This window comes from Buceros rhinoceros, unplaced genomic scaffold (genome assembly GCF_000710305.1).
Source record: "Buceros rhinoceros silvestris isolate BGI_N320 unplaced genomic scaffold, ASM71030v1 scaffold46115, whole genome shotgun sequence".
NCBI lineage: Eukaryota > Metazoa > Chordata > Aves > Bucerotiformes > Bucerotidae > Buceros > Buceros rhinoceros.
Genome location: NW_010415502.1, coordinates 6,252 through 22,842, shown reverse-complemented (window position 1 = coordinate 22,842; position 16,591 = coordinate 6,252). Strand labels below are relative to the sequence as shown.

At 36.2% G+C, this 16,591-nt stretch overlaps 1 protein-coding gene across 1 annotated transcript in view; it reads left to right on the top strand.

Annotated features, from left to right (window-relative positions):
- Positions 1–16,372, top strand: part of ZNF654 (zinc finger protein 654) — a gene marked incomplete at its 5' end in the record, with an annotated part of 20,462 nt that extends 4,090 nt beyond the window's left edge. Inside the window, 6 exons of the mRNA XM_010137423.1 lie at positions 1,780–1,915; positions 5,908–6,110; positions 6,869–7,008; positions 11,707–11,848; positions 13,543–15,856; positions 16,239–16,372. Coding sequence (XP_010135725.1) covers positions 1,780–1,915; positions 5,908–6,110; positions 6,869–7,008; positions 11,707–11,848; positions 13,543–15,856; positions 16,239–16,246 — 2,943 coding nt within the window. The remainder of the gene's footprint in view (positions 1–1,779; positions 1,916–5,907; positions 6,111–6,868; positions 7,009–11,706; positions 11,849–13,542; positions 15,857–16,238) is intronic.
- Between the last annotated feature and the right edge of the window lie 219 nt (positions 16,373–16,591).

Below are 16,591 nucleotides of genomic sequence, written 5' to 3'. Positions count from 1 at the left end.
GACCATAGCTGCTTTACTTACCTTTATACCTAGGGGAAAAAAAGGGGGGGAGGATATTTGAAGGGAAAGCCATTTATTCTTTACTTTTATCATCAGTATTGCTGTTGGACTAAGTAAAATGTACTTTTATTTGTTTGTAATACCAATCTCGTTAAAGACGTATTTTATGCATTTCCTGTATAGAAGAGGGAATCTTCACTTGTTTATATCTAATTAAAACTTAATGTCATCCAGTGTGGCATACTAGTTCATGACACAAAACCTCAAGTTTCCTGTTGTGGTTTTAAAGAGTAAATTTGAAATTGAAGCTCTATCTTAATGAACTCTTCAGGTCAGCATAAATTCACATAGTTTAAAACTGCTGTACTTTTGGCTAGAGGGGGACAAGTTTTTGTGTGGCTATATACAGCTGCATAAGACAAATGATCCTAGATTTGAAAACTTAACTTTTTTCTGCCAGATAAGTATTTTTGACCTGAAGTGATATTGAGAGTTGGGTTCACTGCATGGGAACACAAGCACCTGTGCCACAGCGAGAGGAAGCTTTGCTGTAGGGAAGAAAAGCTTGAAAAACAAGATGGTTTATTCTGTTAATACTGATCATGGAACCACAGTTTGAAAAATAGATATCCCTTTATTATTTTGATACCTGTTTGTAACTTCTGCTACAAATTAGTGTGTCGTTGCTACTTACTTAATTATCAAACCAGCAGCAATTACATGCTTGATTAGATTTGGTGGAAGAATAGGGTCAAAGAGTTGCTTAGCGGTCTCGGGGACGGGTAGGGTCTCTTGCATAAGAATAATGGGACGTTTTGGCAGTCTTGCAGTAAGTGCTTTTCAAAAACAGTCTATGAACATGAAAGAATTTAGGAAGAAGTGTGATGTGTAATACTTTCTTCTCTGTGCTTTTGAATTACAATTCTCAATTGCCTTGACTTTAAAACGACGACTGTATTAAAATACATCTTTACATCATTTTCTAGATAAAGAATTTCTGAATAAGTTGAGTAATCAAACTTGTAGTGAAACCCACTGTTTCAGTTACTTAACCTTTTTTTACCATTAAACATACTAATCTGAATATAAAAAAAAAAGAGTTGAAACTATGCATATGGAAGCCACTCTTCAGCTATGTTGTTTTGTTTCAAAATTAGATACCTTGTTCTTGTGATTAAAATGCTACCGTTTCACGTTAATGTTCACAATTTTACCTGCAAATAAAAAGGTGGGGGCGGGGCTTGGCATATGAGAAATTCACGGGTGACTAAAACATTCCATATTATTTCAGGCAAGCATGATTTCTTTTCTGTAGAGATTTGAAGAAAAATGGTTGCCTGAGGGCTGGTGACTCACATGGTTTAATTATGCTTCTCCTTCGTAGAATTCAGACACCAATGCTGGATTACAAATCCAGCATTAACATGTCTAAATCTGTGCAGACTAGCAGGAGGTGAAGACATACAGTGTATGCCAGTGAGGTCTCTAATTCAAGGAAAGGTGTTTTTGCGTTGTTATGCAAATAACAGGTGCTTGCTGCATGCTTACAGAAGACTGAGCATTTTGGCTTCCAGGGTTCTGTATTACTGATTTTAGAGAATATGAATTGTTGCTTTAGGGCTTTGTGTAGGCCTGTTTAATAAAAGACTTTGTAGCTTGAATTATTGACTGAGGAAATGTTTAAACATGTGGGTTTTCTTGTTTCTTATCTTTTGGATGGCCTAATTTAATATTTAGACATTTTTTCTTCTTTCTAATTGTTTATCTTTTTACATGTAGGAATGTCAGAACCTTCTAAATAGATACAGAAATATGAACCTGGAACTAGTGACTCGCATCATCCGAGATGGTGGCCCATGGGAGGATCCAGTGTTACAAGCAATTCTTAAAGCAAAGCCTGTATCACAGGAATTAGGTATTTCGTTTACCTCATTAATTTTTTAGAGTACTGAAAAATGTGTTTAAATTATGCTTTTTTTTATATTAGGTGTTGTCAGTTGGCGTGGCACACAACTTTGTTATTTTTCTGTAGAAAAATATACTGGTGCTTTATTTTTATTTGAAAAAAATTAAATTTCATTGCTCCTAGTTTGTCTGCTTTTATAGCGTAGAGATCAGATTATTCAGATGCAAGAGGCTACTGAGCTGTTACTTATAGAATTAATTCACTCAATCTAAGTGTGCAGTTCCTGAAAGAGCGTGGAAAGTGACTTGACTTCTGTTTTGCTACTGAAATAACATGATTAGGGGAGGACCTGATGTGTGTTTCTATCTTGTGGTATTCTGACTCATTTTTCTTTTAAATTGTAAATACTCGGGTTTGTGGCTTTTCTTGGTTCTGTTCAGAATGAGGCCGGTGACTACATCAGATAGCTGCTTTCTGTTTATGTACATGTAATTCCTAGAGTTGAGAGTAGGAGAAAGATTTCTGTTTAGGCTGCAGAGTAAACCAGCATTTTTAACAGTGTGTGGAAGCAAACAGTAACAGAATGCTAATGGGAGTTCGTAAGAGAAAAATGTCCAGTCTGCAGTAAAGTCTTTACTGAAGTCTTAGGTGACATATTTGCTAGCAAGACCTCTTAAAAGTTGTTCCTATTTAATAGTGATAGAAAGTACTAGTTCTTCTCTAGCTACTATAGTGTAATGCATGAATCAAATTCATTACTGTGTTTATGACCACGTGCTCATTCTGTAGAGGGAGGAAGAGGATTAGAAAGTCAGGACAGTTGAGTGAGCTGCCTCCTTAATGAGAGAAAGTATTTTGATAGCAAATTAACACAAGTGGGTAGTGTTTGTTGTTTTGTCACTCTTGTGAGGCAAGCACTTGAGCAGCATAGTTTACCCATGATTTTTATTATATATCTGATTGCTGTCTAGTCTAATACCTACAGAAACAAAGTGAAAACAAAGATTATCCTTGTTCTGTATCATGTGACAAAACTCTAGACCAAGTGGTCTGAAGTTAGGTCTCAGTCTCTGTTTCTCCAGTGAAGAATTAGTTTAGTCCTTTGCCTTAGTGATTTCCTTGATCATCATGAAGCCTCTGTATGATGGGTAACAGTTTGAGAGTTTTTACTTAGTTTTAACCTGGCAGAGTAGGAATGAGCCTGTTTCACTAGGTGATCATTTTATTTCCTTTTTTTTTGCAGACCACTTCTCCTTCCCCTCTGCTGATGTATTCTTCCTCCTTTTGTCTTCTGATATCCCACATATTCTCTTGACATATCTCGTGTGTGATGACAGACATTTTATTTCAGCTAATGTGTTTTTGAAACTTTCTCTTCCTTGTGTAACTTCCTCTAAAATCTGATTCTTTTGAAGTCTTACATAAAGCAAGTGTACTGTGCTGCTTTATAGGCTGGCAGTGTTTGGTGTGTATTTTGAAAGTTGGCCATACAGTTCCCTCAGGGATTACTATTTTAAATGAGAAAAAACTGCCTGTTATTGCTGAATCACCAACCGTAACTTGCAAAAGTCAGTTTGATAAATATGTCCTGTGTGACCTACATAATCCTGTCTTGGATTCGTTACGCAGAAAAGCTTAGGCCAAGACAAACCTCTCTGTGCCTCCCTTTACATCAATTGTAGTGTTCTTTGAGATGTTGCAGTCTTTTTTGCAATGGCTGGAAAGGAAGGCAGTCTTTGGGTTTAAAGCAAAATAGCAGGGCTGAAACATAGGCGCAATAAACTTCTAGTAGATTAGAGAGAATAAAGCAGTCTACTGTGAATGTCTAGAGGAGCATTGTAGACGGCAGTACACTCAGATGCGAGCAGTTACTTAGTTTCTAAGCTAATGGTTGGCATCTATTGCTCTAAAGCAAAGCACTGCACATACTGCCTGGACAAGAATAGATGTTGTTTTCCCCAAGCTGTTTTTAATGTATCACAGATTTGGCCAAATGCTACTATAGTTAGCAGTTGTCTTTTGCTTGGGGTATTAGATGAGCTGTAAACGCTGCCTTCGGAAAAGCGGGCATTCTGCTACAGAGAGGGAGGACAGTCCTGCCAGTGGTGTAGCTGGAACTCAGAGCCTGTTTAAAAACGGTGTTGGAAGGTATAGGAGACCCCTGTCCCTGGGAGCTCATGCTGTCAGGAGAGAGATTCTCATTTATGGAGCACAGGGGCCTACTGACCTAAGGGTTCCCCACACAAAGTGGGAATGATGTATCAACCTATAGTGTGGACTGCAGTCTTCCCTTGTTTGAGCAAAAGGGATGTTACAGCCAGTTGTTATGTGCTGCATTTTCTTAACATTACCACTTAACAAAAGCAAAGTATTTCTGACCTAATTTGTCAGTGTGAATATTTGTCAGTGTAATCTGAGTAATGTTGGCATATGAAACTGATGATTTTGTTTTTTAGTAAGTATGTTAATTCAAAAAAGGAAAGGCTTTTACTTGGCTTTAAGGATTGTTCAGTATGATGACACTTTCTTGCAGTTAATGACTACTGTTAGACATGAGACACTGGTGTTCCTTGCAGTCGTCTTTACTAAGTTTGTACCCAGAGTGCTAATGGATAGTGGGAATTAGATCTTTTCTTATGGAGGACCTTACTGTATCTATCAATCTGATCTAAAACCTTTTAGCTGCTTGCATAATGTTCCTTAAACATCCATTAGCATATAATACCATTACCTTGTGTAAAAGTAAAGATCCCAGAGAAACCCTGTTTCTGAGCTTAAGGGGAATGTCTTTTATACCAGGTATCCTTTTAAAATAAAAGTTCAAGTGAAAGCTTTTTATACAAGTAATCTTTTTATTTTGGGGAAAAAAACTTCCTCTTAGCTGTTCAGATTGTGGTTTTGAGTAACCACTATTTTAATAAACCCGTTTTAAGCGTCACTTTAAGTTGCTTGTAACTTTATTAATACAGGTTCCTTCTAAGGTATGAACTTGCTATGCTCACTTTGAGCCTTCATTGACTTTAAATTGACAATCTGTCTCTTAAAATACAAAACACTGTAGAGTACTACAGAGTATGTACTAGAAATGGTGGGGTTTTTAACTCTCTTAAGGTAGCTATTGAGAATATAAGAGGAAGATCAGGTCATATTGTCTAATATGTTACATAAGCGTTAACATTTTATTAACACCTCAGAGTGCATTTACTTGACAACATGCTAACAATTCTCAAAATAAAAGCAGCATTATTGCATTTTGTACCCTTGAGACATATTTTAACTTTTAATCCTAAGAGACTAGAATCTGTATATTTTATAATAGTTATCTAAAGCATGACGTTTATGTATTCTGTAATTTTTCAATTTAAGATTAGCTTTTTAGATCTGAAAAATGGATTTCCGGAAGTCAAGGCCTTGAATTTAAAGGTGTTTAGAATTGTGCCCAGTAGCACTTTTAGAGGAAGAAAAAGTATATTTTCCACTTCTCCAAGCAAAATCAAGGTGTTGAAAGCTACTTGAAGCAAGAGCCTGTGAATTGTAATTAACTTTTTCACCACTCTGAGCTCTTCCATTTCAATGAGTAATGAGCATCCTGAGTTATTTAAATAATTATAATTATAGCATTGGAAGTGATGTTGATCCTATACTTCTCATAATCACCCAGTTTCCAGTGCTGAGAAAGGAGGGAATTTTCTTTCTCAAAAATGTTTATATCTGCCTCTATATAGTGTATATTTTACTAATCCTCTGCAGCACCTTGTGTTGATCTGTTAGACACAAAATATTGAATTGGATTACTGGTGTAAGAAAAATAACTTTTTCTATTTCTAAGCAGGAGGACAGGTTCTTTATGGTATTTAGTTCAGTATATGACAGCTTCTTTAGCAGAGCCTTTTTTATATTATTTGTTGACATTGCAATATTAAAAACAACATTACATTTAAGTATATTTGTTGTTTGGACTTCATATTCTAATTGCCTTTAAATCTTTCTTTTCTGTACAGTTAACAAATATTTAAGCTCTGAAAATCCACTGTTCTTTGAACTACGTGCCAGATACCTTATTGCCTGTGAACGCATCCCTGAGGCAATGGCTCTTATCAAATCTTGCATAAATCATCCAGATATCAGTAAAGATCTGTATTTCCATCAAGCTCTTTTCACCTGTCTTTATATGTCACCATTAGAAGATCAGCTATTCCAGGAGGTATTGTTTGTCAGTATACATTTTTTTTAATGAAGTGGTTCATTATACTTAACTGTATACGAGCTGTCAAGAGGAGCACATGGAACTCTTGTTTTTGTAGAAGCAAGTGTCATAATCAGGCAACTACAATGATGTTGCTTAACTTAGTGCTGGCTTAAGCTTTTCAAAGTTAAATGTTATGCACCTATAAATCTTGTTGACCTAAATGCAATTTTTTGGTCAAGTTTGCTTGTAAATATAATACCCGAATAACTTGGGTCGTTAGTATTTTATACCTGCAGTGTATCGACTGATTTACTATTGACTGTTATTTTAGCAAAAGCACTTGAGCTAGTTGATGTTAGTCCAGTGTTTTGTACATTATATAGTCTTGTTAGCCTTAAAGTTTTTTTAATGATGCCCCAGTATGTAAAATGACGTTCTAGCTGAATGTGGCCCTACTTTAACCACTGATAGCACTTAATAGATAACAATGCTTTTCTTAACTTTAAGAGCAAGCTACCATAGTGATAGAAAGTGCTTTTGTGTAGTCTTTTAATTTCAGACAATTACTCTGTTGTTACTCAAAGAAGTATGAAAGAGCTCTAAATATCTCCAAAATCTGTATTTAGAGACATACACAAAAGCCATTCCAAATAAATCCTGTGTTAATAGCAATTCCTGAAGTTTTCTGTAGCTTCTTTAATACAGCAAGGTCTGATAGGTTTTTATTTCATGTTAGTAAATTTATCTAAATTGATTTTATTTTAATTGTATAGCACTTGTTGAGGACTGATTGCAAGAGTGGAATTGAGATCATCTGCAACACTGAAAAAGAAGGGAAGACTACCTTAGCCTTACAGCTATGTGAATCGTTCCTAGTCCCACAGCTTCAAAATGGGGACATGTATTGTATATGGTAAATACTTTATTTCTGGGGAAGCAGCCTAGCAGATAATAAATGATTATTGCCAAAATGAAACTCATCTACCTTTGAGATGTATCTCAAAATACCAGCTAAAAACAATTAACATGATTTTTAAACATGCCTTGTACATCTGTTATACCTGATGACTTTTTACATACAATCATGTACCATAGTACACGACACACATAGTACACGACACACATAGTACACGACACACATAGTAACGCTTATTAACTGTTTTAAAGTAATAGAAGGGTGAGCCTTTACATTCTTTAGGCTGTAAACACCTATAAATATGACATTTATTATTAGCAGTGTGTAACAATATACAGTCTGTAGGCTGTCTGACAATGCAGATGTTTTGCTGTTCTGCTAGTGAAATGATGGTACTTATAATAACCAAGTTGTAGTATGTCACCAGTGTGTCTAAAAAGAAAAGATATGGTTCTGAAAATGTTACAAATTATGCAAACTTTTACTTTATAAACAGAGCCATAACATAAATGGTGGTCCTCTAGAAAACATTTAAGAATGAATGTCTTCATACACACTGAGTCAGCTTGATAGTTGGATATTTTTATGGCTAAGAAGCGCTTTCTAAAGAGGTCTCAAAACAAGTTTTATCATTCTGCAGTCTGAAAGATGGCTAAGAAAGATAATCTTTGTTTAGCCTGTATAATTTCTATACCTAAAGTAACATCTTCCGCCTTTGATAACGTGTGCTTAATTTGTTTCATTATGTCGTTGAAGCAAAAAGACTTAGTTAGCAAGGATTTTTTTTTTTCAATTAATAGAGTTGAAATTATTAATTTGTGTAACTAATTTTAATATGGATGTTAGAATCTATGTAGGATTTCCCTGTTCGCAGATTTCAGGAGATTGAAAAGTAATATGTGTGTGTCTTTTTTTTTTCTTGAGGAATTAGTAAGGTCAGGCACGTTAATGCTTGGTTTGTTAATAATTTTTTTTCCTTAGCTGTTGGATTAGAAACTTATAATACAATGTATTGGCAGTACATTGTGGCATTTTTTATTTGATCTGTTCAGAAAGAGGTGGACATGAGTAACCCCATAGGACAGATGAAGAAATTAAACCAAAAAGGTACATAGTTTGTGCGAGCTTAGCAACCAACTTTGGAAAGGAATCCAACTTTGCTGATTACTGCCCAAACTCTGTATCTCCTAACTTCTTATCAGGAAATTTGCAGATGTAACCTACATCTTAGTACGTAACGTATTAGGTACATGGCCAATGCTTTCTGTTCACGGATTCAGTCTTTTAAGAGATGCATTTTAAATACTGGAATTAAACCTAATTTGTGGACTTTTTGCTGAAGTAACATCTTAACCTTGCTTTTACCCAGCTGATCATTAAATCTTGCATCATCCCTTTGAAAATTGCTGTTCAAAACAAGATGTCTGTCCTTACGTTCTGGTAGAGTGGCTATCAAAAATGAAATTCCAGAAAGAGACTAAAGTACAGTTGGATATCTGCGTATCAAGGAAACCATTTTAGCATCTTAGTATTTTAATCTTCTGTTCAGAATGCAGAACTTAAGGATCTTTGAAAGAGTTCAGAGCAGTTATGTCTGCGTGGCTAGAATAGCTATTGCATTCTTTACAGATGCTGAGCCTTAACAATTGCAAGAGAAATCTGCATAATACTTAATAGATAACAAACTGCAACAAAGCTTGTGAAGGCATGACTATACTGTAATTCAAATTTTCTAGTAAGTAGGAGCTAGGTTAAATTAACCCACATCATGTATTTTTCCCTGAAGAAGATTTTAATGTCTTGAGCACAGATAAATCATCTTGCCTTGTCTGGAATTGAGGAACTTTCAGATCTAGCAGGGATCTAGCAGCAAACACTACTAGCAAAAATAACGTATCAAAATAGTCTAGAAAGCTGTAAATAGATATTGCTATTGCTTCACATGAAGTAGGTTATATGAAATCTTCACATTGAAACCATTAGCTCACATTTTATCCAGAGGAAGATGGACTTTGAGCAGCTCTGTCACAAAACTCTTACTGTTTTCATTGACGCAGAGAATAAAATCTAGATTCAGGTGATCTGAATTATTATTCTGAAGCGAAAGCCCACTTACAAATTAACCACAAAGCAAGCTGTGCTTGGTCTTTCTAGAAGTACTTCTTTACAACGTATTGGTAAGGGATCAGTCCGTAATGATGTGATTAATGACTTACTAGAGTCAAAAAGCGATGTCTCTTGAGGAAGACAGCCAAAATTTTGATGGAACAGACATAGCAGAATGGGTTGCTTTCTCTGCCACTCAATTTTTAAATGCTGTTTTCAAGTGTTTCCTATGCAGTAAATTCAGTAAGTCAAGGAATTTTTCCCCGTATGTTCAGTCTTTGGCCCTTAGGTAATTTTTGTGAATTGGATAACATTTTGGTGAAGTGTGCTATCTACCCAAGGAAAGATAGACTTTCCACTTACCAACAATAGCTAAGGTTTTAGATCTAGCTAAAGCATGACAGGCTTAACCGTTCTCTTACGTTGCTGATGAAAGCACACAATGGTTTTGGTATTCCGTGGTGGGGTTAACACAGTGGAATACCTGGTTGCCTCGCAGTAACAAATTGCGCCAACACATATCCATAATAGTTTAAGCACAGGCTGAACCAAGTTCTCCTATCAAAGAAGTAAATGTCATTAAATACTATACTACTATGGCATAATAATTGAGCAAGTAGAAGATTGCTCCTGCCTACATTACCTTAAATTTATCATCTGTGTTGTCGTCAGCGACACAGAAATAACTTAAGTGCTGCAGATTTCAGCATTGAAGTTGGTATCCAGATCATTTAAATGGTTGAGTCCAACCATCTCTTCAAGAATGCTTTATTCCTTAATGATTAATGAAGTCAGAAATGTGCTTAAGGAGAAGCCTCCATGTCTACATACAATATTATTTCACGTTAGTGTCTAGTAAAATGGTGGTTAAACTGACTTAACATCTCACTCTTCACCAGTGAGGCTGCTTCTTCTACTTCCAGTTTTCTCCATTCCTTTTTCAGCATTTTCCTTGTGCCAGCCATCTTGTCTCAACACATGGCAAGCCACTTTAATCACTAATCTCTCAGAAGATTATTTTGAGTTTTCTCAAATTCTCTTGGATTAGTGTTGAAATGGCTTGCTCAAAAATGGTGTGAGACAAAGCAGAGAATAAGTTATGTTATTTACCTGCTGTAACATTTAACAGCAAAAATGCTCAGTTCTTTCTTTCCTACTTCAGGTTGAGCCTTTTACTGATTCTTTTTTTTTTTTTTTGGTGTGTGTGTATTAATGTTTTGGTGCACAGAGACACTAGTTAGGTTTAAAGTTGCATGTGAAGTTTGCAAACACTTTCAAGAATTTAGATTTCTGGCTTGGTAAAGGCAGAAATGAACAGTTTATATCTTTAGAAAACGTGTAAGACTGTTTGTGGGTAGAGCTGCTTGCAGAACTCCTTTTTAACAGTTTTTCCCCTCATATAAGCTTGATCTTTCTTTCAACTTCAGTTTTCTTGGGTTCTGAGTGAAAGAAAACAATCAAGCTCTCTTGTGTAGCTCTTGATGTCAAGTAGAATTGTAAAGCTATCCTAAATTTAAAAGTGAAGTTAATGCTTTATCGTAGGCAGTTCTGTCTCTTCTGTTCATGCAGGCACTGACCTCACAAGACAAGCTTAATCTCTAAAGGTTTGCCTGATTTGTATCTGCATGGACTAGAGACTCTAGAAGATCAGCCAATTATTTTATCAGTAACTTGGTTTGTGTTTTGTGAGGGAGGAGGCTGGTGGAATACAAAAGTGTCTTCCTTCAGAAGATGAAAGTCGATCAGTCCCCTGTTTTCATTATAGTGTTATAGAGGGACTTCTGCCTAGTCCTAACTATACCCACTTCTGTATAAAATCTTTGTGCTGGCAAATTTTCTAACAGCTGAAAGTTAGCGTCCACCTGCCTTTCCAGGACTCTGAATTAAAGTGCATAGAACTTATGGGCTGTAAATTTCAATTAGCTGTGTTTTATAGTCTAAACATTACCAGTGTATGAGCTCTTATGCAGCCTCTAGAAATCTATTACTATGTTTACTTGTATCAGTCAGAAATGTTATTTGACTGAAGATCAGAGATGCATGAATAGTTGTAGAGCCTGATACTTTCATGTAATTGCTATTGGCTAGAAAAACCAGTGATTACAGTAGTAAAAAAGGAAAATGGTGTTGCAACATGCGTAACTGTCAATGGATCATATCAGAAGCTAGCTTTCTACAATGCACCTATTTTCCACATTCAGACACTTCTTTTCCTGAAGGACTTGGCATCCTTGCACTGAAAGTAACAGAGGCTGTTCAGCCTGATGTTAATTGCCTGTGGTGTTAAGGGCTAGATGCTGTAGCATCTGATTTTATTAGGCAGTTCTCTGATATAAGCTTATGTTGTTATTTTGTTGAATATTTAATTGGCTCAGTGACAGGAGATATCCTGAATACCCTAAAGTAGTTAAATTGCATTTTCCATTGTGCATATTGTGTACAATTGTGGTGTTAATTAGACTAGTAGTACACTCTCATAAATTATTTTAATTGCAGAATATGCAAATAGTTGTTCTTAGTACTGCATCATGCTTAGTGATAGAGTTCTAAAATTCAATCTAATAAAAATATTTTGTTCTGCCCTTATAGGGATCTGATCTTCATTTGGAGTAAACTGCAGCTTAAATCTAACCCATCAAAACAAGTATTTGTTGACCAGTGCTACCAGCTTTTAAGAATTGCTACAAATGTCAGAGTAATTTTCCCTTTCATGAAAGTCATTAAGGATGAAGTAAGTTTTGTTTGTTTGCTTTACTCCACCCCCCATTGTTTTTGTAACTAAAGAGAAGTCATGTTTATATTGTGTAATGGCCTCTTCTTGTGGAAATTTGAGAGAGCAGGGAAGGACACAGTATTAACTTAAATGTTGTCAAGTTCCAGAATGTGCTTCAGTCTTATGATTGCCCTTGGTCTGTATGCTTTTTTAAGATTTTTTTTTTTAATTGACTGAATGCTGAGTTTTTATTTCTGTCTGCAGTAAGTTTGAGGAATGTCATCCTTGTAAATAAATGGGGAAATTAATAATACATGGAGTAAATGTGAAAGATGTTGGGTTTGGGTGTTTTTGTGGTTTTTTTTTTTTTAGCCTGGCTTTTTAAAGAAATAGGACTTGTGTAATGCCATTGTATCTGCCTTTCACCTTTGTTAAGTTCTGAATCCTTTCACCAGTTTTGAAGAAATGTTTAATGAAGTGCTTAATAAAGGAAAAGCTAGACTAAGACAGAAGAGATAATTTTGCTTGAGGAGAAGTGCAGTGTGTCTCATGCTTCAGATGTTAGTCTTACGCTGTCCCATACAAACATCTGCAAAAGATATAACATGGAAAGCTTTGCAAATGGGAATACAAGTTGTTTCCAAGCAAATGTTGTTTTTTATCAACCTGACTGAACAGAGTTTTTTCATGTTTTATGCCCTAAATGAATTACAAATTATTTTTTCACGGGTGATGCTGTAGATTTCTAAATTAAATGATTTACTGCTGTTGAAGATTTTAATTTCAATATGCATTCTAAAGTACTTGTAGTGACATGAGTAACATTTATTTGTATTTGCATCTGAATTATCCCTTTTAATAACCTGCTACCTATGGAGCATTGTATGTATTTGTTAACACACCTTTAAGTATAGGTAGGTATTATTTTTAAACTTCCTGAAATTCTTTTTACTTTAATCTGCTGCGTGCTGGCCAATATCTTTCTGATCACCCCTCTGAATTACATGTTCAGGGCACGGCCCCCAGCCTCAAGTGTGAAATAGGAACTCTCCTCATTGGAAGGATAGTTTTTCAATTCAGAAAAGTCAGGCCCTTCAGAATGCTTGATCAGGGGTTGTTATGATTTCCTGGGTGGTCCCTGGTCAAAATTCAGGGCAGTATTTATAGCTTGTATTTTTATGCAAGTTAATGGAGTTAGAATAGGGACAAAATATAGAGTAACTGTCCAATTACAATGTGAAACAGCCTAGGTAATGAAGATTCAGACAGAAGATACTGCTAAAACAGAAATGATTTGCTGCAGTCTTGTTTTATGTCTCCGAATAATTTATTGTTTTTAACTGTAGAACTACTGGTGAAAAAAGTAACTGAAGTTTTCGTGACAGTAGCTGTATAGCTTTCAGTGCAAAGCAGATGTTTGGAGCATTTTTGTATCTGTATTTTATAGTTTTGTTTGAGCATAATTTTAAAATGTACATGCCTTTAGGTGAAGTATACTAGCAGGATGCTTTCTGAACTCCTGTTTTGCAAGCAGATGAATATAAGTACATGGGATGTTGATGTTTGGGCATTGTTTAGACTAGTTCTTTTTTTTTTCTTGTGGGTCTGGGGTTTTTTATTTTACTTTCAAGCCATAGAATTCTGTAAGCCCATAAGAAAAATACCATTATGCATATTCTATAATTATGTACACCATAATTTCCTTTCTGCAGGTTGGTGAAGATGGTCTTCAGATATGTGTTGAGATATGTGGATGTGCCCTACAGCTGGACCTCCGTGAAGATCCCAACATGAAAAGTCTTATTTATAAAGCAATTGCTCATTTCCTGCCAAATGACTTGGAGATCCTCAGAATTTGTGCTCTTTCAATCTTTTTTCTTGAGCGCACCTTGGAATCCTACTACACTGTTGAACGTTTATATAAATGTGCAGATGAAGAATACAATGAGTGCACTAGTTCTGTTCAAAACCGTGTACGTTTTGAATTGCTTCCAATTTTGAAAAAAGGTTTGTTTTTTGACCCCGAGTTTTGGAATTTCTTGATGATCAAGCAGAATTGTTTAGCATTATTGGGGGATAAAGCTTTCGTTTGCTTAAGTGAAAGTACACTGGAAAACTCCACTGCAAATACAGAGAAGATAACAGAATACAGAGCTCTGAGTGAGGAACGTGTCTGTTTAACAGATGTAAGCAATGGAGAGCTTGACCCTGAAGATCCCTCTGAAGCCCAGTCCAAAGTTAATGCCAAGAAGAACCATGAAGCTCTTGAGGCATCTAAAATGTTAGATCGAACTGTACCAAGGCACCGCTGTGTGATATGTAACAAGGAATTTCTTGGTGATGACATTGTAAAACATGCACAAGCTCACCAAAAAAAGGGCAGTTTTTCCTGTGTACTTTGCACCAGAAAATTCAGGCAAAAAGGACTTATGCAGAAGCACTTAAAGAATCACGTCAGGAAGATAGAAAGGCAACATCTTGCTGCAGTTCTTGAGGCTGGTCAGCAGGCTCCAGCTCTTAATGAACTAGAATGTTCTGATGTTTCTCTGTCTCTTGAAAATGGAAATTCTGATGGTTCCAAAGACAACGAACCAGAGACTGCAGTAGCTCCAAGTGCTGACCAAGTGGTCCAAGTTAAGGAGGAGAATGCAGAACAGGTATTTAATACGGTGGAAAACCATCTAAGTGACCAGGATGATGCTACTGAAAATAGTAGTGACAGCTGTTTTAATAATGCGCCTGATGCTTTAAGTACAGAAAGTTTGCCCGAAGATGATGAGAGCTCCAGTAAAGGGTCCCCTGTTCTGCACAAAGTGAATGGAGCTTTTTGCCCTCAGAAAGACATTGATCCTATGGAGGAGGAAGGAAGCTTTAAGTGCCCTGCTAATGGTTGTGCTAGAGTGTTCAAAAAGATAAGATTCCTCAATAAACATGCAAGAAAAGCTCATCCAACCGATTTGAAGGTGCAGCAGCATATAATGAAGTGGAATAAAGGAAAATGTCGGTTCTGCCAGAGAAAATTTGCTGATTCCCAGCATTTTATAGATCACCTGAAGAGACACGTGTATCCAAATGTTTACTTTTGTTTACACTTTAATTGTAATCAGAGATTTAAGCTGTCCACTGAGCTTGCAGAACATACAAAAAGTCATAGTGTTTTTAAAGCTCAATGCAATTTCGCAGAGTGCTGTGAGCTATTTGAGGAGCTCCCCTTGCTGTATGAACATGAGGCTCAGCATTATTTAAATAAAACACCAGAATGTTCAGAAGATGCAAGTGAAAAAGATTCTTCAGATGATCCTTCAGAACTTTGTAGTTACCAAGATGATGATGAATCTATTAATGAAAAAGAAATGGTAGATCTACCAATTCCAACTTGGAAGTCAAGGAAGGATTCTACAGAACCAAAGACATATATTCAAAGTATTGAGAAGAAAGCAAATAATGTAATTCATAATGGAAATGAAAGCTCCTCTGAGGGTAGTGCTACAGTTCTAAATTTGATAGACCAAAAGACACCTGCGTTACAGCCAAATTCTGAAAACTGTAATGTTAGCGACCAACTAGTCAATGGGCACACTGACCTAGATCAGACATCATCAAAGTCATCAGAAATACCTTTGAATAGAGTGGCAGATGAAACAAGGACAGAAAATGGGTCAGTGTTACCAGTTTTACAGAATTGTCATGATACACCACAAAATAATTCTGCTGCCTCACAATTACCTTCTAAACCAAATCAGACAACAGAGAATACTTCATATGGGGTCATTTTAACAAAACCGTATTTTAGACCATTGCCTCCAAGTTATCTTGATGAACGATACATTAGCATGCCAAAACGTAGAAAAATTTTGACTGGTGAAGTAGATGCTCATTCTGAACAAGATACGTTTTGTAGCAAATCAACGGAAAGATTTAGATGTGGCAACTGCTTGACCATCTACTGTAATTCAGAAGCACTTGAGGCTCACCTTGCACAAAAGAAGTGTCAGACGCTCTTTGGATTCGATTCAGATGATGAAAGTAAGTCTTACACTCCTTCTGGGATGACTTGTTTGGAGGTAAATAACTAGAAAGTGGTCTTTGAAAACAGGCAACCTGATGGAATAGCTAAGACAGATGCAACTTCTAAGCAGTTGTATGCTGGAACTTAGACAAATCACAATTACTGCGCTGAATTGGGAGTCCAGATTGGACATGCTGTTTAGAATAAGAAAGAGGTGGTGAGAATTGATAGGCAGCTCTAATGGAAAAGACCTCATAAAACAGAAGGGGGTACTTCAGTCTGTCTTTCTTTGCATGTTTGAAACCTAAACATGTTGAAAAACATACTCGGTCTTGTAGGTTAGAGAATAATATTTAGTGGTTAGGCTTCGTTTTGATCCTGATGCGTTCTCTTTTACAGGTGCCTGATTCAATATTGTGGGAAAGTGTATCAAACGAGGAGTGGTGTAAGAAAACACTACGTGATGAAGCATCAGTTCGTTTCCCAGTTGGCCTTAACCATAAAGCAGTCTGAAATCACTAAGAAAAACATGACCTTGATAAAGACAAAGCACATTTTCTAGACAAAACTCACCGAGAAAAAAATAATATGAGCTCTGCAGGTCTTGAGTCCAGAAAGGTTGCTACAAAATCCCCAAAGTACCAGTTATCCGAACAGCCACGTTCATTTCAATTGTGTGATTGAAGCTTAGCAGGCACAGTCTTTCTAATATGAAGGTTTAAGGAAACTAAAGCATACAGTTGAGAAAGCAG